Source organism: Dendrobates tinctorius, unplaced genomic scaffold (assembly GCF_039654945.1).
Source record: "Dendrobates tinctorius isolate UK_male_01 unplaced genomic scaffold, ASM3965494v1 ptg000223l, whole genome shotgun sequence".
NCBI classification, from domain to species: domain Eukaryota; kingdom Metazoa; phylum Chordata; class Amphibia; order Anura; family Dendrobatidae; genus Dendrobates; species Dendrobates tinctorius.
In genome coordinates this window covers 17,845,730-17,866,870 of record NW_027361890.1, presented here as the reverse complement: position 1 = coordinate 17,866,870, position 21,141 = coordinate 17,845,730, and the positions used below count along the sequence as shown (strand labels likewise).

Here is a 21,141-nt window from a genome sequence, read left to right as displayed (position 1 = left end):
TGCGCTTTGCAGGCACTGAGGAAGCCAGCTCCCTGCAGGCCCCCGAAGGTCCCCGTCGCCATCTTGGATTCGGGGACCTGCAGGGATGGAGCCCCCCGCAGCAGCGCTGCACATTGCGCTGCTGTGGGGGCTCAGGGAAGCACGGAGGGAGCCCCCTCCCTGCCAATGCTTCCCTTTAAACTTCAGTACACCGCGATCGGGTTTGATCGCGGTGTGCAAGGGGTTAACCTGTCGGGGGCGGTCCGTGAACGCCCTTGACACATTGTGCCGGATGTCAGCTGACACCCGGCCGCGATCAGCGGCGCTCACTACGTGAGCGCCGCTGATCTCGCTAGACGTACTATCCCGTCTGTTGTGAACTCATTTTCTGGTTTACCTCTGGCTTCTGGTGAGGGTGGTGGAGCTGGCAGTTTTGACAGAGGAGTCGTGAGTTCTCCATCTGGACTCCCTCTAGTGGTGTCAGTAGGTGATGAAGCTGATCTAAATGGCAGAGACCTGCCACCTGAGGAGGAGGAATGTGAGTGGACATCAGGAGTCTCTGACTGGATTTAAGACAGCCGACTCCCTAGTTTTGTGCTGGTGATTTTTCCAGCCCTGAGGTTCTGGTTTCCAGTTCTGTTCCTGCCTTCTCAAGCTAAGTGTGCTCTGCTATTTTTTCACACGAGATTTGGTCTGGTTTACTCAGTTTTTGTGGTCAGCCAGCCCCTGCTGGCGCTGTGCTGAATTTCCATTCTTATGTCTCTGTTTATGCCAGTTTGCTTTTTGTCCCTGATCAGATTGGTCTCTTTTTGCTCTGTCTACAGAATATACCAGAGTGCTGATATAGGGAATTGAAGTCTAGCGACTTCAGGGTTTTTGTTATCAGAAAGTGTTGGACATTTTTTGGCAGGGTTTTGTGCGTGATTGCAGACAGCATCTTTCCTTTCCTGTCCTTTCTAGTTAGTGTGGGCCCCATCGTTTGCGCAGCCTATTTTTCTATCTGTGTTTGTGTTTTCATCTTGTCTCACCAACAATACATGTTTGGGGGCTGTCTATTGCTTTGGGGTCTGCTCTGGGGCAGATTAGATTTCCCCTTTTCTTGCTTTAGGCTTATTTAGTTCTCTGGCTGTGACGAGGCGTCTAGGATCATCGTAGGTACGCTCCATGGCTACTGCTAGTTGTGTGGATAGGATCAGGGGTCTGCAATCTGCTTAGTTACCAACCTCTCTGGTTTTCTGAGGCTTAGTTTGTTTTTGTTTTTCCTCCTCAGTGACTCATAACACCCGTCCATGGGCATAGGGGCCAGGGTCCCATGGACGGGATAGTACGTCTGATGTCAGGGGTTAACCATCTTCCCGGTCTCTGCTGAAGAAAAGCATGTCCTAACCATGATGCTGCCACCACCATGTTTGACAGTGGGGATGGTGTGTTCAGGGTGATGAGCTGTGTTGCCTTTACGCCAAACACATCGTTTGGCATTGTTGCCAAAAAGTTCAAATTTAGTTTCATCTGACCAGAGCACCGTCTTCCACATGTTTGGTATGTCTCCTAGGTGGCTTGTTGCAAACTTTAAACCACACTTTTTATGGATATATTTGAGAAATGGCTTTCTTCTTGCCACTCTTTCATAAAGGCCAGATTTGTGCAGTGTACGACTGATTGTTGTCCTATGGACAGACTGTCCCGCCTCAGCTGTAGATCTCTGCAGTTCATCCAGAATGATCATAGGCCTCTTGGCTGTATCTCTGATCAGTCTTCTCCTTGTTAGAGATGAAAGTTTAGCGGAATGGACGGGTCTTGGTAGATTTGCAGTGGTATGATACTCCTTCCATTTCAATATGATCGCTTGCACAGTGCTCCTTGGGATGTTTAAAGTTTTGGAAATCATTTTGTATCCAAATCCAGCTTTAAACTTCACATCAGTATCACAGACCTGCCTGTTGTGTTCCTTGGTCTTCATGATGCTCTCTGTGCTTCAAACTGAACCCTGAGACTATCACAGAGCAGGTGCATTTATACGGAGACTTGATTACACACAGGTGGATTATATTTATCATCATTAGTCATTTAGGACAACATTGGATCATTCAGAGATCAACAATGAACATCTGGAGTGAGTTTGCTGCACTGAAAGTAAAGGTGCTGAATAATATTGCACCCCCCACTTTTCAGTTTTTGAATTTCCACAAAAATTTAAAATAACCAATAAATTTCGTTCAACTTCACAATTGTGTTCCACTTGTTGTTGATTCTTCACCAAAAATTTACAATTGGTATCTTTTTGTTTGAAGCATGATATGTGGGAAAACGTTGAAAAGTTCCAGGGGGTCGAAAACTTTTGCAAGGCACTGTATGAATCCACCTAACAGTTTCCTTGTCCATTCCATACTTAGTCATTTTTCAATAAGGATTGTGTGAGATACGTTGTCAAATGCTTTGCTGAAGTCAAGATATACTATATCTACAGCATTTCCCTGATCCACCCAATCAGTGATTCTGTCATAGAAGGAAATTAAGTTAGTCTGACATGACTTATTAGGTACAAACCCATGCTGACTCTGGTTAATCACTTCATTCTTATCCCGGTGCGTACATACATGTTGTTTAATAATTTGTTCAAAGATCTTTCCCGGTATATAGAAGTCAGACTCACCGGCCTATAGTTGCCTGGGTCCATCTGTAGTCATTCATGTGGTCACATAACCATCAATAGGGAATAATGGGGAATCGTGACAGTGTACACAATTCGATAATCTGCAATCACATCAATTGACTGTAGACAGTTCTTCTGAGACCAGAAAGCTTCTTTGAATTGTGCTATCATTATATTGTATAATTCAGCTAATATTTGCACAATTTATTGTGTGCCATCTGCACTATCATACCCTATATAATAACCATTTAATGATTTGTCACATAAAGGGAGTGCCTGTCCCAGGGATCTTCAAATTCCACGTGGTTATCACAACGTTTGAGATGATTCTAGCAGACTGTCCAGAACTGAAGAAGATCAGGTGGAGCGGTGTCATTATTGATGAAGCTCATCGGCTTAAAAACAAAAACTGCAAGCTTCTTGAAGGTCTCAAGCTCATGGGATTAGTGAGTAACATAGGATCTCTATAGTTCCTGAAAACCTTCTGGAATATATGTCTTATATTTAACCTGTTCCTGCTTATGGCTGTATATAGTGGGCTCACTCCACACCGATTAGATGCTAGTTGCTCTGATTTGATGTGATTTAGCTTATTAACCCCTTCCTTACCGATGACTGAATAGTATTTTAGCAAAATAAAACCATTAAAAAAAAATCACACATACACATATTAGGTATCGCCGCGTTCATGATCGGCGGATCTATCAATAAAAAAAAACATTTACCCGATCGCTAAATGGCGTAGCAAGAAAAAAATTAAAAACGCCAGAATTACGTTTTTTTGGTCGCCGTGACATTGCATTAAGGCTAGTTTCACACTAGAGTTTATTTGATGCAGTGCATGGCGCCGCTAAGCCCCTCCCCCTGCCTGCTCCCTGCCCGCCCCATCCGGTCATCGCCGCCTACTATCGCACATGGACGTTTGCGATCTGCGCACCCTATCTTTAGCATAGGGTGCGCAGATCGTGCGCTGGCCGTGTGCTAGTAGGATTTTGGCGTGCGCTGCGCACTTTTGAAGGTGCGCCGTGCGCGCCGAAATGCAACATGCTGCGTTCGGCGCGCACGGGCGCACCTTCAAAAGTGTGCAGCGCACGCCAAAATCCTGCCAGCGGACGATCTGCGCACCCTATGCTAAAGATAGGGTGCGCAGATCGCAAGCGTCCATGTGCGATAGTAGGCGGCGATGACCGGATGGGGTGGGCAGGGAGCCGGAAGGGGGCGGGGCTTAGCGGCGCCGTGCGCTGCGTTGAATAAACGCTAGTGTGAAACTAGCCTAAAATGCAATAACTGGCGATCAAAAGAATGTATTTGCAAAAAATTGGTGTCATTAAAAACGTTACCTCGGCCCGCAAAAAATAAGCCCTCACCCGACCCCAGATCATGAAAAATGGAGTCGTTACGGGTCTCAGAAAATTGAGCAATTGAGCAAGGGGTTAATTGCTGCTGACAATCACTGGCAGAAGTATTTTAAATGGTTCGGTTGCCAGTTTGTGCTTGCAGTGACGTCTTTGTGCCATTCTGTGACCTGATCATGGCATGCCAATGAATGCCTTGGCAACTAGGCTGTTTCTACTATCTTGGTCCCTCTGTGAAACCCAGCCTATAATTGAACATTATATGAAGCCATGATTGTCAATATATGCTGCAATACTGCAATCACAGGCTCAGGTTCAGGTGCGACGGAGAATACAGAAAAAATTTGTTCAGAATTTGTATATTACAAAAATGAAAAGACTGTGGTGGGAATGGGCTAATATTATTTTGCCTTTCTCGGGAAATGTAGTAATCTATAATTATTATTTTCTTAAAAGGAACCTGTCAGTAAATTTATGCTGCCCAATCCACCGAAAGCACGAATTGGAGCATCATTGTTGCCATTAATGGGTTTCCTCTAATACACTGCAGCAATAAAGATCCTTTCCTATGTACACACGTGAGAGACCTGTCAATCACAGGAGTGGTGTGAGCCGAGAACTTTAAACTATGCTTTCATTGAAATCACTGAACATTTAGGCTGTGTTCACACACAGCGTTTTTTTTCTCACGGTTTTTCCCGAGGATTTGTCAAAAAATCCGCGGGAAAAACGCGAAAAAGAAGCTTCCCAGTCATTTCTATGCATTTTGCACTTTTTGTGCACATTGATGCGTTTTTTACTGCGAAAAAAACGCATTGCGGTAAAAAACGCAGCATGCTCATTAATTTCGCGTTTTTTCCCGAGTTTCTGGCTTTTTCCATGTGTCAAGAAACCGCGCAGAAAAAAACGCGCAGCTTCTGGGAAGGGAGTCCTGTTTTTCAGCATAAAATTTCTGCTACGTGTGCACTTAGCCTCTAGAGAACAACACACCTGCAGTTGTGCAGCCAATCCCTGATTCATGCTGCCTTTGATTTGGGCAGCATGTATAGAGTGACAGGTACCCTTTAAGTGACAATTTCAGAGCCCCTCTGAAGCACAATTTGCCTGTGTGTCTTCTAGGAACATAAGGTGCTCCTCACTGGCACCCCTCTACAGAACTCCGTGGAGGAGTTGTATAGCTTGCTCAACTTTCTAGAACCAAACCAGTTTCCTTGTGAAAACACTTTCCTTGAGGAGTTTGGAGACCTAAAGACTGAGGAACAAGTAAGTTGTATTTCTCATAAATGTTTTCTTATGAGTCAAGAGAATTGTACCTTAAAATTAAAAAGCATTTATCATGTCACTATAATAATGAAAACTGCTGATTGTCCCCTAAGTAGAACTAACATTGTCAGAAGTTAGTCACAACAGAATTCTGCAATATATTGGCTCAAAAAAGTAGGCTTTGTAAGTCTTGGAAAAGCATGCTGCTGTTGTCAGCTTTACAGCACAGCCAGCGCCATCCTTGTTTGGCGCAGACTCCATTCCCGTGCCCTATCCATATATACTCCCTTACAAATAAATTTGTAAAAACAAATGTTCTTGAAGGAAGAGGTTAAAGAGGTTGTCATGATCTGCCTTATGTGTGAACGGCCACGTTATAGTGTACAGAGCTCTGCTGTTTAAGCTCTGTAGACAGCATACATCTGACCTCCTGGCATAAGTGCAAGTCATCAGTCCTGGATAGCCCCTTAAAGCAGATTTTTGTAAAGAGGGCATGCATAATATAAAAATCTAGAGGGAGCTAGATTGCAGACTTCTATTGTACTGCTAAAAGGCATATTAAAATTGTGTTCTCTATCTTGAGGTGAAAAAATTGCAGTCAATCCTAAAGCCAATGATGCTAAGGCGGTTAAAGGATGATGTAGAAAAAAACCTGGCTCCAAAACAGGAGACCATCATAGAGGTGGAACTGACCAATATTCAGAAAAAGTATTACCGGGCAATCCTTGAGAAGAATTTTACATTCCTGGCCAAGGGAGCCAACCAGCATAACATGCCTAACCTTATCAACACTATGATGGAGCTACGCAAGTGCTGCAATCATCCATATCTTATTAATGGTGAGCATCCTTTATAAAGATAACCATATGGTAGAAGCATCATAAATACTTAAAGGGAGGATGTCTTGAGAAAATAACCCATTGTATGAATAAAGATTATTGTTGTTTTTTTTTGTGTTCTTTTTTTTTTTTTTTTTTAATAAAAATTATTTTCCATATCATTTTCAGTATTAACAAAATCCTGAAATTCTGCATATTTCACACTGGCCACTGAGCGTAATGTTAGGCTGATACCTCCTGCCCTGTACCGATTCCTTTTTAGCAGTCATTACATTATGATCGCAGTCAAGACAAGGACAGCTAACATTTCAATATTGTTCTCACAGGATCCCACAATTATCGATGATGTTCACAGATTGCCTCCCCCCACCCCCTTAAAGAAGTACTTTCTTGAAAGTTTTTATCCTCTTAATCTATATGGCACTGTGTACTTACAGTTTGTCATTGTGCCTTTTTCTACACAGCTAATTCTTCTGTATTTTCCAATCTGTGTAGAAACAGGAAGTCTCTTGTCCCTGCATTTATAATTCCCCTTTTCAATTCCTGGCTCTGCTCCTTCCCCTGCCAGGGACTTTTGCAGTTACTTATGATTTGTGCAGAGAAAATTAACCTCCTGCTTCTCCGTAGAGCTTAGAAGGATTCAGCTAGTCAGTTATTAATCATGTGATGCCATAGACCTAATGGAAAAGAAGAATTGGCTGGTTAGAAAGGTAAAAGGAGCAATTGTAAGTATGTACGGTCGGTGGGCCGGGCTGGGGGATGGTCCCTCTGTATACCGCGCAGTGACATACAGACACAAGATGGAGGCAAGTTTCGCATGCAACAGGTCCAAGTTTATTCTCTCACCGGCCTCACAGCACACCACAATCCTCTTCAAGGCTCTCCGGTTGCAGAACACATCGACATACCGTACTTTTCACCTGGGACGTATATCTATGCACCGTCTCTTCGCACTTAGTGACACTTTGACAGCTCTGTCACTGTGGCTGCCTTAGGCCTGTACACCAACAGTAATTTTACTGGTCAAACGTCATTCCCTATACGGTATCCTTCACCCGGAGCCTCGTCTATACTGCGGTACTTCGTGTCAGGACCACCCCCCTGACTTCCTTTCTCCTCAGTCCCCTGGTTAGTTTCTCCTCACAGTGCACCAACTGTCAGTCTCCTTGTCACTTGAGCTCCCCTGGGGACTGGAACTTTCTGGAACCCTCCTGTCAAATTTATAGCTTTCCCGGTTCCCTGTGACTCCACCCCCCATAACCAACGGTTCCTAAAGCCCTAAGCTGATGTCAAGTCCTGAACTTACACTCCTCCTTGCCATCTAGTGGTCAACCCAAGGTACTGCACGTCACCTACACTTTCCTAGCTGTTTTCCTTTCTGAAATCTGACCAGTCAGTCCGTCCGTCAGGTCACCTTCCCTACACGTACACCATGCCATGTAATATGGTGATTGCAATGTATTAAGAGGATAAAAACTTTGATGGGAGGAGTGCTTCTTTAACAATGACCTCTCCACAGAGCATGCCTTGAATACTTTTTAGAAAAAGTCAATGGACATTTCCAAACTATTCATTTTTGAGGCCCGTGTAGAGCTGTCATAAATCATGCCTCTAAAGACAATGTTTACGTCAGGCAAGGCAAGATAGCTGCACCAAAATCATTTACAGAAAGTGAAAAAAAAATTCTGGTATCAGAAAATGACAAGAATATATTCCCTATCTGGTTAATTAGTAGAGACAATTAAGGTAATCCATTCCCTTTAAGACAAGAATGCTTTGAACAACTAAATTAGCATTGTTGGTCACATATGTAGTAACACGTTATTTATCCCTTAGGTGCAGAAGAGAAGATTCTGGAGGATTTTCGCAAGACTCACAGTCCTGATGCATCTGATTTTCAGCTACAAGCTATGATTCAAGCAGCAGGGAAGCTTGTACTTATTGATAAGCTCTTGCCAAAGTTGATTGCTGGTGGACACAAAGTCCTCATTTTCTCCCAGATGGTGAGGTGCCTGGACATCCTGGAGGACTATCTTATTCAGAGGAGGTGAGAAAAGTGAATAAGGCTGGTTGGAGACATTGTCAAACATTTTTCTGGTGAAATTAATTGAATGAGATAAAAATTATTTTTTAATTCAATGGGTACTTATAAGTGTCGGCCTACCACTAAAATTTATCACCTGTCCAATTTAATTGTATTTAGGACTGACCGGGATTGCAGATGACAGTGCTCTACTGTCACTATTGGTATCATAGGTGTTGTATAAAGCGATAGTGGCCATGTATCTATGGCCACCACCCATTGAAATGGGAGATCGAAGACTTCAGTTCTAGTGATTGCTGGAAGTCCCTGTGATCTTACATTTCTCATCTATCCTCTGGAGGTGAAAAGCGGTTTTAAAGAGGACTTTACTTGACTTTTTACCTTATAAACTGGCTATATCATAAGATAGAGCCTGAAGAGGTGATTTTAGAGAAGATCCTCACTGCTGATACTTCATGGTCCGTACAGCTTGGAGATAGAACAGCAGCACGGGCATTAGAATGTCTTGTGAACTAATGATGTACAGTTTGAGTCTCTTTGGTGAGCTGGATCATTTGGCCCCACTTACCAAAAAGGGATGGATCCCCAAAAATTATATTCACTGCACGACAGCTGTGACCATGCCCACCCATGACAGAAACCTTGCTAATCCACAGCCAGAAACCTTGCTAATCCACAGCCAGCCAATCACTAGGTGACTGGGTTTTCTGCTGCTGATCACCATCATTTTGAGCCATTCAGATACTGCAAGTGGCACTCACTGGGGAGCCAACTGTTTTTGCTGAGCGCTGCCAAATTGGTCCAGCTCACCAAAAAGAGCCGTACTGCATATCAGTAGCTCAATTAAAGTATAGGGCCAGGCACCATACATTTATGGCACTTTGTTATTATGAGGTTAAGCCAGTGCACCCTCACATTTACGAAATGAGCCTTGGTTTCTAATAAGCTAGATTCTGACTGGTTGTTATTGTTTTCAAACTGCCTTTGTGAAAATGTGGATGCTGGTTATGTTTTTATATAAGAACATTAATTGTGTTCAAAGTTTAAACTTATCTGTGTCATATTGATCACATTTAAGGGGTATTCATATGTGGGGAAGGTGACCTGACGGACGGACTTGTCAGTAGGGAGAAGGGACGGTATGTGTACTTTAGATACTGTTTAGATTACTGTTTGTAATGACAGAAGGAAAACAGCTGGAAAAGTGTAGATTCAGTGCAGTATCTTGGGTTGACCACAAGATGGCAGGGGGGAGTGTGAGTTCAGGACTTGACAGCAGCTTAGGGCTTTAGAAACCGTTGGTCATGGGGGGCGGAGTTACAGGGAACCGGGAAGGTTATAAATAGGACAGGAGGGTTCCAGAAAGTTCCAGTCCCGGGAGGAGCTCAAGAGGAGAGGAGTCTGTGACGGAGTGTGTGCTGTGTGGAGAGCTTAACTAAGGGGACTGAGGAGAAGGGAAGTCAGGGGGGTGGCCCCGACACGAAGAACCACAGAACAGACGACGCCACGGGGATACCAAATTGACGACGACCTCTGACCAGTGAAGTGCTGGCGGTGGAAACGCCTAGGGCAGCCCCAGTAGTTGAGCCGTAAAGAAACGTCACTACGACTGAAGAGAAGTGCAGGTACCCGGGCCTGAATACGGAGAGCTGTGGAAGTGCTGCGGTGGATTGCTGAGGTTGTCAGGGAGACAGCCAATAAACTCGGACCTGTTGTACCTAAAATATGCCTTCGTCTCGTGTCTTTATTGTCTGTTCGCGGTGAGCAGGGGACCACCCCCCAGTCCGGCCCACCCTACTACACATATCTCAACATTTCCTTACCTGTTATTAAGATTTGGTCTGAACTTTGGAGGACTTTGTGATCCTGACATTATAGTGGATGTGGAAAACATAATTATGTAATAAGGTTGTCGTCCTCGTAATAGGATCCATCTACAACCAATGTTCTCATTTTAATCTGACAGGTACACGTATGAACGAATAGATGGAAGAGTAAGGGGCAACCTCCGTCAAGCAGCCATTGACAGATTCTGTAAGCCAGACTCTGATCGCTTTGTATTCCTACTCTGCACTCGGGCAGGAGGCCTGGGAATCAACCTGACAGCTGCTGATACTTGCATTATCTTTGATTCTGACTGGAACCCGCAGAATGATCTACAAGTAAGTTAGCCACCTTTTTTATGAATATTTTTTTGTTTCAATACTTTTTTGTTTTTCTCTTCTTTATCACTTCATTGGGGGACGCAGGTAACCATGGGTGTATGCTGCTGTCGCTAACAGGCTGACACTGGGCAAAAAAAGGAAAATAGCTCCTCCTTAGCAGTATACAATCACCAACTGGCACAAAGCACTTCTGTTTAAGCTTAGGGTCAGTAGGAGGTAGACCTGGCTCTGATCCCAGATCCGCATTTTCCTTTTCAAGTTTCCTGTCATGTTTTTATTAATGTTTTCCATTTGTTTTTCAAGTTCTTTTTTTCTTCGGGTAACAGGGTGTAGTTTCTCAACCTGTTTTCTCGTATCTGAGCGACAGAGAGAGCAGTGTGATGTCACCCACATCGCCCACTCTCGGATCAGCAAGGGAGGACCTAATCCCCTGTCACCTTCACGGGTGCTTCAGGATGATTCCCGGTGGCCGGTCCTAGCCTTTCCCCTCCCCACACACCTCCTCAGAGAGGGCTGGGAGGAAGACTGTGGTCATTAGTGGTGGCCTTCCCCCTTCTTATTAAGGGTTGACACAGTCTTCTGCACCGTCTGGAGATGGTGCCGGAAGGAGGATTTCTCATACCAGTGACCCTTCATCCACCTGAGTGCTCCTGAAGGTATCCTCATCAGTGAAAAGGTACCGAGACTTACCTTGCAGGTATGTATGTTTACCTCCCAACAGCTGCGCGGCAGGTCTGGAAAGCATTACTGTCCCTACACCATATGGGACAAGGCGGCGTTAGTGCAGTAATCCTCGCACAGGCGTGGCCATTTCTCCCTGGCCAGTCTCAGACCTTGTGGGCCACACCTCCTTTTTTACCTGGCCACGACTCCTCACCGGCTTTCCCTGGTCACTCACCACCGTGCTTTTAAATCACACACTCTTTTCAGGCCAATAGTAGGTCTCGTTCCTTACTCCTCTCTTCTGCTCAGATCTGGCCACGCCCCCGTTTCACAGCACGCATTTTCTCGGCGAATTTTGCTCCTATCACGGCGCTTCCTCTCCCTGCCGGTACATGCCCCCGGCGATTCATCCAATCGGAAGGGTACTTTCAGTCTCTCACTGGCCGGCATATCAGTCACATCCACCACAGTGCATTGTGCTTGCACTCTCCTCGGCATTGGACCTCTCTGCATCTAACCTGCAGACATCTGTCACAGGGGGACACAGCCAGCCACACAGTCACTGCTGATCGTCGCTGAAATCAGGTAGGTTCTGCCCTCTCTCCTTTTTCTGTTCCCCTATATAGCCCTTCACAACAATATTACCAAGGCTCGACTTATGCCCAACCATGGAGATGCTTCTTTTTGCCCCTCTTAGCCTACTCCTGTGCAAAAGAAAGTGGTCTTCAGGTCAGCCTTCTCCTTTCTGCAAGTCATGCATCCCTTCTGCCATGTCTGCCCCACAGGAGCCCCCTAACACCCGGGATGAGAGCACACCCCTTCCTCCGGAATGGGCTGTTGCTTTGTCACAGTCAGTCTCCAACCTGACAAAAATATCACAGTCTCTGGTCCAGGTCCTAGAACGACTTTTACACTTGTCCACCGCTACCAGTGCTCTGAACGCCACTCACAGTGATTTGCACTCACCTGACCACGACCTTCGCAGGAACAGATTGGGTACAAAGTGTAGGAAGCTGGCTTTTTCCAGTTCCTCCTCCAGCTCTCCGGGTCCCTCTGCATCTGCGGAGGCGACTTTTGGGTCGGATGTGGATTCCCAGTCTGAGTCTGATACGGACAAGTCTCAAAAATGCAAGATATGGTCAATAGTCTTATCTTAGTAATTAGCCAAATTCTTAATCTGAAGGAGGTCGAGGTCCCTGCTCAGGAGCACTCCCATTTCCTTCAAACAAGTCAAATGTCCTTCCTGGACCTTTCCCAATCACAGGGTATTTGAAGCAATCCTGTCTAAACACTGGGAACACCCTGAAAAGTTCTTCTCGGGAAGAAAGCAGCTAGACATCCTTTATCCCTTTAGCCCAGACCTCGTTAGTAGATGGATAGTCCCCTAATGTGGACCCGCCGGTTTCTCGTCTGTCTTCCAAGACAGTCTGGTCTCGGCCAGACATTGCATCTCTTAAAGGGAAGGTGCCGTGTTTTTTCATAATTTCATGTAAAAAAAGAAAATAGTATAAAAAGATATTGTCCCCTAAGCTTGACTCAGTGGTGTGTATGGATTTTTTTTTTTTTTCTGTAGTAATGCAGCCACTGGGGGCTGCCATCTTACCTCTCTGGCTGCTGAATGACACTTTCCATGCTCATTTACGGCAGTCCCTGGGCATAAGAGACAATAGTCGGCTGCCGACCCTATCTCTTTCATTGCAGCTGCATCAGGAGTGAACTGGCCACACCTCTGTGGGCAGCTCAGTTCACAGCTGTAGGTGTGGCCATGCGCCATCTTATTAGATCCCAGTGCTTTCCTTTTAGCTTCATTTACACTTTATTGCAAGCCCTGGATGCTGTACTGTTCCAGCATAACAGGGCTTGGATGATCACTCTGCATATACCAGCTGTAGGAGAGGAACCAGGACGAGCTGCTGGAGACCGAGCTGCTCTTTCCAAAACACCCGACCAGCTGCAGCCCCTGCTCTTGCAAAACATAGGAGGAGCTGCTTCCTGCTGTTTCAAAACACTTGGCAATCTGCTGGACATCTAATTCTCTCCTGTGTGATACTGACTGCTGAGCTCTGTATCTAATCCTCTCCTGTGTGATACTATGTGCTGAGCCGTGTATCTAATCCTCTCCTGTGTGATACTGCCTGCTGAGCCGTGTATCTAATCCTATCCTGTGTGATACTGACTGCTGAGCCGTGTATCTAATCCTATCCTGTGTGATACTGACTGCTGAGCCGTGTATCTAATCCTATCCTGTGTGATACTGTCTGCTGAGCAGTGTATCTAATCCTATCCTGTGTGATACTGACTGCTGAGCTGTGTATCTAATCCTCTCCTGTGATACTGTCTGCTGAGCCGTGTATCTAATCCTATCCTGTGTGATACTGTCTGCTGAGCCGTGTATCTAATCCTATCCCGTGTGATACTGCTCTCCTGAAATACTCTGTGCTGCTGTCACCCTGCTCCTCCACCATATATCTCCCTCTGTGCCCCCCATAGACCAGCACACTGCTCTCCTGAAATACTCTGTGCTGCTGTCACCCTGCTTCTCCCCCATATACCTCCCTCTGTGCCCCCCCCATAGACCAGCACACTGCTCTCCTGAAATACTCTGTGCTGCTGTCACCCTGCTCCTCCCCCATATACCTCCCTCTGTGCCCCCCCATAGACCAGCACACTGCTCTCCTGAAATACTCTGTGCTGCTGTCACCCTGCTCCCAGAATCCTTGCTGCCTGCCATCCTCAGTGACCGAAGACCCCATTCCTCTCTTCAGATCCTGTCCTGGCGATGTGTGAAAGCGAGGCGACAGGGGCCTGATATATGGTGGAAGGAGCAGGGTGACAGCAGCACAGAGTATTTCAGGAGAGCAGTGTGCTGGTCTATGGTGGGCACCTTGTTCGGTGCCAGGGATTGTACATAGAGCGCTGTGTTTTATACACATGGATGGACTGTCTGCTTGTCTGCTCCACAGAAATCCAGGAAACATTTCTACTGATTGATGGCCTGTTCTGATTCAGACTTTACATGCAAAGACAGTCAGTAACTTTGCAGGCCCCATGAAAATGGCTGCTCACTGTGTTCCTAGATGTCATCCTCTCTTTTCCCTTAGCAAACACCCAGAAGGGGAGGAGAGGAGTGACATCACACCCATGTCAGCAGACTCCGCCCATATTTACTCCAGTGCAGTAATGTGAGCTAGTTGCACTAGGTTTTTGTGCCAAACTTCAGTAGCTGCTCCCCCTAGTGTTAACAAGTGGAAATGCCAAACTTTTTAAAATTATTTTTCATATTTTATAAAATTAAAAAAAAAGATAATATTTTTTAAGAAAATGTAAACATTCATTCTTTACATTTTTTCAATTGCTGAAAAAATTTTTTTGGGATGTCACATTCCCTTTAACGACTCTACGGGTAGACAGATTGAATCCTTGGCTAAGTCAGCCTTTGAAACAGCTGGCGCCTTCTTTCTCTGTCTCTTCCCTACTACACACAGGAGTAATCGTACCCGTTCCCTGGCACTAGCGGATTTCAGGGTTCTACTCCCAATCTTTTCGTAGTCCAGAAGAAAAATGGGTCTCTCTGTCCGATTTTGAACCTCAAGCGATGGAACCGTCATGTTCAGATCTGCCATTTCAGGATGGAGTCTCTACATTCGGTAATCCCCTCCATAGAACCAGGGGAATTTCTTTGCTCTGTAGAAATTCAGGATGCTTATCTCCACATTCCTGTTTGTGTTCAGCATCAGAGATTCCTTCGGTTTGCGATCCAGGAGGACCACTATCAGTTCACGGCTCTTCCCTTCGGCATTGCCTCTGTCCCCAGTATTCACTTATTCACGAAGGTCATGGCAGCGATAATGGCCATCCTTAGTCCAAGTAAGGGACTATGAGAATCCCCTTGGAATGATCTTTTGATCAAGGGCCATCCCATCGAGACTGCAACCACAGTATTAAGATCACCTTGGACACTCTGGTCTGTCTTGGCTGGATAGTCAACAGGGAGAAGTCTTCCCTGACCCTAGCGCAGCGCCTGCTGTTTCTGGGCATGAGGTTTGACACGGTCCAAGCCCTTGTCTTCCTTCCAGGGGAGAGGTTCTCCTCTCTCTGCCAGGGGATGTGCACTCTAAGGCGACCATCTCCACTCCTGCTACGGTTCTGCATGAGAGTTCTGGGGGAAATGATTGCTGCCCTGAAGAAAGCTGTGCCCTTTGCCCAGTTCCATACCCGTCCCCTTTAGCTGGCCCTTTTGTCTGCTTGGGACAAGATGACTGTTTCCCTGGACCTGCCCATTCTACCGCCTCTCAAGGTGAGGCAGTATCTGACTTGGTGGACACTCTCCGCCTAAGTCCTACACGGAAAATCCTTCCTTCCTTTCCGGTGGTAGGTTATCACCACCGACACCAGTCTCCTTGGATGGTGAGCGGTTTTTCTTCATCACACAGCACAGGGTCACTGGAACTCCCAAGAGGCCATTCTCCCCATCAGTCTCCTGGAGGTCAGGGCAATTTTCTTTGCCCTGTGCTGCTGGCAGACCCTAATCGCAGGCCAGCCGGTGTGCATATAGCCAGACAAACGCCACTGCTGTGGCTTACATAAACCATCAAGGCAGGACGCACAGCAAACAAGTCACGAGGGAGGTAGCAAGGATTCTGTTATGGGCAGAGCGTCACGTTTCTGCCATATCAGCCGTGCATATACCGGGGTGGAAAACTAGGCATCCAATTTTCTGAGTCAGCAGGGCCTTGAATTGGGCGAGTGGTCTCTCATTCCCACCGTCTTCAACCAGATATGCCAAAGATGGGGCACCCCAGACCTCGACCTGATGGCATCTCGGATGAACCACAAGGTTCCTCAGTTCATAGCCAGGTCTCGAAATCCGTTATCCATCGGTTTCGATGCTCTAGTAATTCCATGGTCCCAATTCCAGATGCCTTTTGTTTTTCCGCCTCTCCCCGAAATTGAGAAATGTGAAAAAAATAAAGGCGGTGGGAATTCCTGTAATTCTTGTGGCTCCAGACTGGTCAAGAAGGGCCTGGTACGTGGAGCTGGTGAACATGCTCGTGGGCGTCCCCTGAAGGCTTCCAGACTGTCCAGATCTCCTCTCGCAAGGTCCCCCCTCTTCAACCAGAGTTCAGTCTCTGAGTTTAACGGCATGGCTGTTGAGTCCGCAGTCCTAAAGAACGCCGGTTTTTCCCATGAGGTCATTCAGACCATGATTAGGGTGAGAAAACCAGCATCCTCATGTCATCTATCACAGATACTGGAAGGCCTTCTTTCGGTGGAATGAGAACAACAATTTGGTCCCTATGTCCTTTTCCTTTCCCTCAATCCTGGGTTTTCTCCAAGCAGTTCTTGATTATGGATAATCACTTAGTACCCTTAAGGGTGAAGTTTCTGCACTATCGAGCCTTTTCCAACGAAATCTGGCTTCTCGTTCCCAGGTTAAGACTTTCCTTCAGGGAGTCCCCCACCTGGCACCTCCTTATCGTCCTCAGATAGATCCATGGGATCTTAACCTTGTTCTTGGCGCATTCCAGCGCGCTCCTTTTGAGCCCATTCAAGACAAATCCGTCTTCTCACCTGTCATGGAAGCGTGCCTTTTTAGTTGCAGTTATGTAAGGAGTGTCTCTGAGTTAGCGGCGATCCCGCCGTTCTCTGTTCCTGATTCTACATCAGGACAAGGTGGTTCTCAGACCTGTTCCTTCCTTCTTGCCTAAGTTGGTCTCTTCATTTCACATTAATGAAGAAATTGTCCTTCCTTCTCTGTGTCCATCTCCGGTCTATCCCCTGGAGAAGGACCTCCACAAGTTGAATCTGGTTTGAGCTTTCCGAGTCTACCTTTCAAGGACTGCTTCCTTTCGCCACTCTGATGCCCAATTTGTCATTTCTGAAAGTCATCGTAAGGGGCTTCTAAGTCCAATATTGCCCATTGCATTCGTTTGGCAATATTTTAAGGCATATCGCATTCAGGACAAATAGCTTCCTCCGGGGGTAAGGGCTCACTCCATCCGGGCGGTGGGAGCTTCCTGGGCAGTTCGCCACCAGGCCTTGGCTTTACAGATTTGTAAGGCCGTGACCTCGTCATCTTTGCACACCATTGTGAGGTTTTACAGGGGTCATACCCATGCCTTCTCTGATGCAGGACTGGGAAAGAAGGTGCTGCAGACGGCATTCTTTCTGTTTCCCACCCTTGGGACTGCTTTGGGACATCCCATGGTTACCTATATCCCCCAATGGAGCGATAAAGAAAGAGGGATTTTTGGTACTTACCGTAAAATCTCTTTCTTGGAGCCTTCATTGGGGGACACAGCACCCTCCTTAACTCTTTGTACCTCTATTGGGCGTATGTGCCTTTGTTGTTGGGTTGGTACATATGTTGAGTTTTGGTTGCTTCTCCTACTGCTTTAACACAAACTGAAGTGCTTTGTGCCAGTCGGTAGGTGTACAGTGCCTACAAGTAGTATTCAACCCCCTGCAGATTTACAGGTTTGATAAGATGCAAATAAGTTAGAGCCTTCAAACTTCAAACAAGAGCAGGATTTATTAACAGATGCGTAAATCTTAAAAAACAAAAAATTATGTGGCTCAGTTAAATTTTAATAAATTTTAAACATAAAAGTGTGGGTCAATTATTATTCAACCCCTAGGTTTAATATTTTGTGGAATAACCCTTGTTTGCAATTACAGCTAATAATCGTCTTTTATAAGACCTGATTAGGCCGGCACAGGTCTCTGGAGTTATCTTGGCCCACTCCTCCATGCAGATCTTCTCCAAGTTATCTAGGTTCTTTGGGTGTCTCATGTGGACTTTAATCTTGAGCTCCTTCCACAAGTTTTCAATTGGGTTAAGGTCAGGAGACTGACTAGGCCACTGCAACACCTTGATTTTTTCCCTCTCGAACCAGGCCTTGGTTTTCTTGGCTGTGTGCTTTGGGTCGTTGTCTTGTTGGAAGATGAAATGACGACCCATCTTAAGATTCTTGATGGAGGAGCGGAGGTTCTTGGCCAAAATCTCCAGGTAGGCCGTGCTATCCATCTTCCCATGGATGCGGACCAGATGGCCAGGCCCCTTGGCTGAGAAACAGCCCCACAGCAGGATGCTGCCACCACCATGCTTGACTGTAGGGATGGTATTCTTGGGGTCGTATGCAGTGCCATCCAGTCTCCAAACGTCACGTGTGTGGTTGGCACCAAAGATCTCGATCTTGGTCTCATCAGACCAGAGAACCTTGAACCAGTCTGTCTCAGAGTCCTCCAAGTGATCATGAGCAAACTGTAGACGAGCCTTGACATGACTCTTTGAAAGTAAAGGTACCTTACGGGCTCGTCTTGAACGGAGACCATTGCGGTGGAGTACGTTACTTATGGTATTGACTGAAACCAATGTCCCCACTGCCATGAGATCTTCCCGGAGCTCCTTCCTTGTTGTCCTTGGGTTAGCCTTGACTCTTCGGACAAGCCTGGCCTCGGCACGGGAGGAAACTTTCAAAGGCTGTCCAGGCCGTGGAAGGCTAACAGTAGTTCCATAAGCCTTCCACTTCCGGATGATTCTCGCAACAGTGGAGACAGGTAGGCCCAACTTCTTGGAAAGGGTTTTGTACCCCTTGCCAGCCTTGTGACCCTCCACGATCTTGTCTCTGATGGCCTTGGAATGCTCCTTTGTCTTTCCCATGTTGACCATGTATGAGTGCTGTTCACAAGTTTGGGGAGGGTCTTAAATAGTCAGAAAAGGCTGGAAAAAGAGATAATTAATCCAAACATGTGAAGCTCATTGTTCTTTGTGCCTGAAATACTTCCTAATACTTTAGGGGAACCAAACAGAATTCTGGTGGTTTGAGGGGTTGAATAATAAATGACCCTCTGAATAAACTTTTCACAATTTAAAAAAAAATTAAACAAAGAAATAACATTCTTTTTTGCTGCAGTGCATTTCACACTTCCAGGCTGATCTACAGTCCAAATGTCACAATGCCAAGTTAATTCCGAATGTGTAAACCTGCTAAATCTGCAGGGGGTTGAATACTACTTGTAGGCACTGTATACTGCTGAGAAGAAGCGATTTTCCTTTTTTTTTTTTTTTGCCTAGTGTCAGCCTCCTAGCGACATCAGCATACACACATAGTTACCTGTGTACCCCAGTGAAGGCAGTAGGAAAGAGATTTTACGGTGAGTACCAAAAATCACTTTTTTCACTTGCATTATATTTGAATTAACTAACATAAAGGTTGAAACGCAAGGATTCTCACCATCATAAATGACAGTTTATCCCCAAGAATAAAAAAAAATAAAGAAAATTTGGATGTAAATCTTTTTTTTTTATTCTACATTTTTAGGCCCAAGCTCGCTGTCATCGTATTGGACAGAGCAAAGCTGTGAAGGTTTATCGTCTGATAACCAGGAATTCCTATGAGCGGGAAATGTTTGATAAGGCGAGTCTTAAGCTGGGACTAGACAAGGCTGTGCTACAAGACATTAATAGAAAAGGCAACACCAATGGAGTAAGTGTGATTAACAGAAATGTTTGTTTTTAGATATGTCCAGGGCTGTATCCACAACAGGTGCAGGGGTTGCAATCGCACCCGGGCCCTGGAACCTAGGGGGCCCTAAAAGTCCCTTTGGCATATAAAAAAGACTATTGCTATTAAATTTTTAAAATATTTGGGGGCCCCGTTGGAGCTTTCGCATGTGTTTCAAGTTATGCCACTGGATATGTCCCTCAGAACTTGTAGACTATGTAACAGAGATAACTATTCTGAATCCCTGTATTATGCTATGTTGATACATGGACTTGTCCAGGATTAGAACTGATGTCTGTTTTTCTCCATAAGTCTCTCACTTGTATCTAAATGAGGTTGAACTTCAATACTAAACACAACCCAAGGACAAACTTGGCACTGTTTCTGGAATAAAAGGAGACTTTTCTTTTCTAAACCTGTACAACCAATATAATAGATGAAGAACCGAAACTACCGTGTGATGTACACGAACCACAGATAAATAATTGTGTAAATATGAATGAAGAAAATCCAAGGAATATATAAAAAGAATAATGTTTATTATTATAAATTCTAGCACAATACACAACAATGTAAAAAACAAATAAGATGATTAAAAAATGTGGCACAAAAAACACCTCAATATAATAGTAATAACATACTTGGATGTGTTTACCACTGCAGAAGAGAATTTTTTGGTAAGGAACAAAATTATGTAATAATCCCCAATGGAACAGCAGAAAAAATGTACATATATATATATATATATCAGTATACGTGTATGCAGTGAAAAAACAAAAAGAATTATTTATGTGAAAAGAATACACAATAAAAGATATCAAGTGTGAAACACTGGGTGACAATTGTGGTGATAAATATGCTTTTGATGTGTGTAAAAGAAAATAATATAATAAAAATGTGAAAAATATATGTAATCTAATAAACTGCTGAAAAAGTTGGGTAAACAAAATTAGTTCACAAATATGCAATACCAGTATGTAAACTATATAGTACTTGATAGCAGGACATAGAGCCTAGAATGAATGGACATATAGCGCTATATATTGGAATCGATCACAAGGTATGTAGCTTAATGTGATACATTGGATTACCACAAGGCGCTATAAAGATAGACATGAATCAGCACATTGGGTTTATCACTTTTTGTGTTATAGAAGCGCCGGACAATTCACTCATTGCATACATGGTGTGCTGGAGACATATATACAATTTTTTTCACTCAATCGCTTATTAGTTTTTTGATTGAACTTTTTTTGTCTCTGTGCTGGCCCATGTTTACTACATAGCGCTACATGGCAGTTTAATCCATCACATGGGTTTTGTGTTAACACTTGAGGATTTGATACTCAGCCTTTTGTATACATGCTATGGATTGTGCTGATTCATGTCTATCTTTATAGCGCCTTGTGGTAATCCAATCTATCACATTAAGCTACATACCTTGTGATCGATTCCAATATATAGCGCTATATGTCCATTCATTCTAGGCTCTATGTCCTGCTATCAAGTACTATATAGTTTACATACTGGTATTGCATATTTGTGAACTAATTTTGTTTACCCAACTTTTTCAGCAGTTTATTATATTACATATATTTTTCACATTTTTATTATATTATTTTCTTTTACACACATCAAAAGCATATTTATCACCACAATTGTCACCCAGTGTT

The 21,141-nt window shown here is 44.8% G+C and overlaps 1 protein-coding gene across 7 annotated transcripts in view; it reads left to right on the top strand.

The window, feature by feature from the left end:
• CHD6 (chromodomain helicase DNA binding protein 6) overlaps window positions 1–21,141 on the top strand; it is a 275,948-nt gene that overhangs the window by 167,641 nt on the left and 87,166 nt on the right. For all 7 annotated transcript variants that reach the window (XM_073555368.1, XM_073555372.1, XM_073555370.1 and 4 more), the window contains 6 exons: window positions 2,902–3,078; window positions 5,107–5,250; window positions 5,834–6,089; window positions 7,926–8,136; window positions 10,100–10,295; window positions 19,286–19,450. In XM_073555368.1, the coding sequence (XP_073411469.1) occupies window positions 2,902–3,078; window positions 5,107–5,250; window positions 5,834–6,089; window positions 7,926–8,136; window positions 10,100–10,295; window positions 19,286–19,450 (1,149 nt within the window). The remainder of the gene's footprint in view (window positions 1–2,901; window positions 3,079–5,106; window positions 5,251–5,833; window positions 6,090–7,925; window positions 8,137–10,099; window positions 10,296–19,285; window positions 19,451–21,141) is intronic.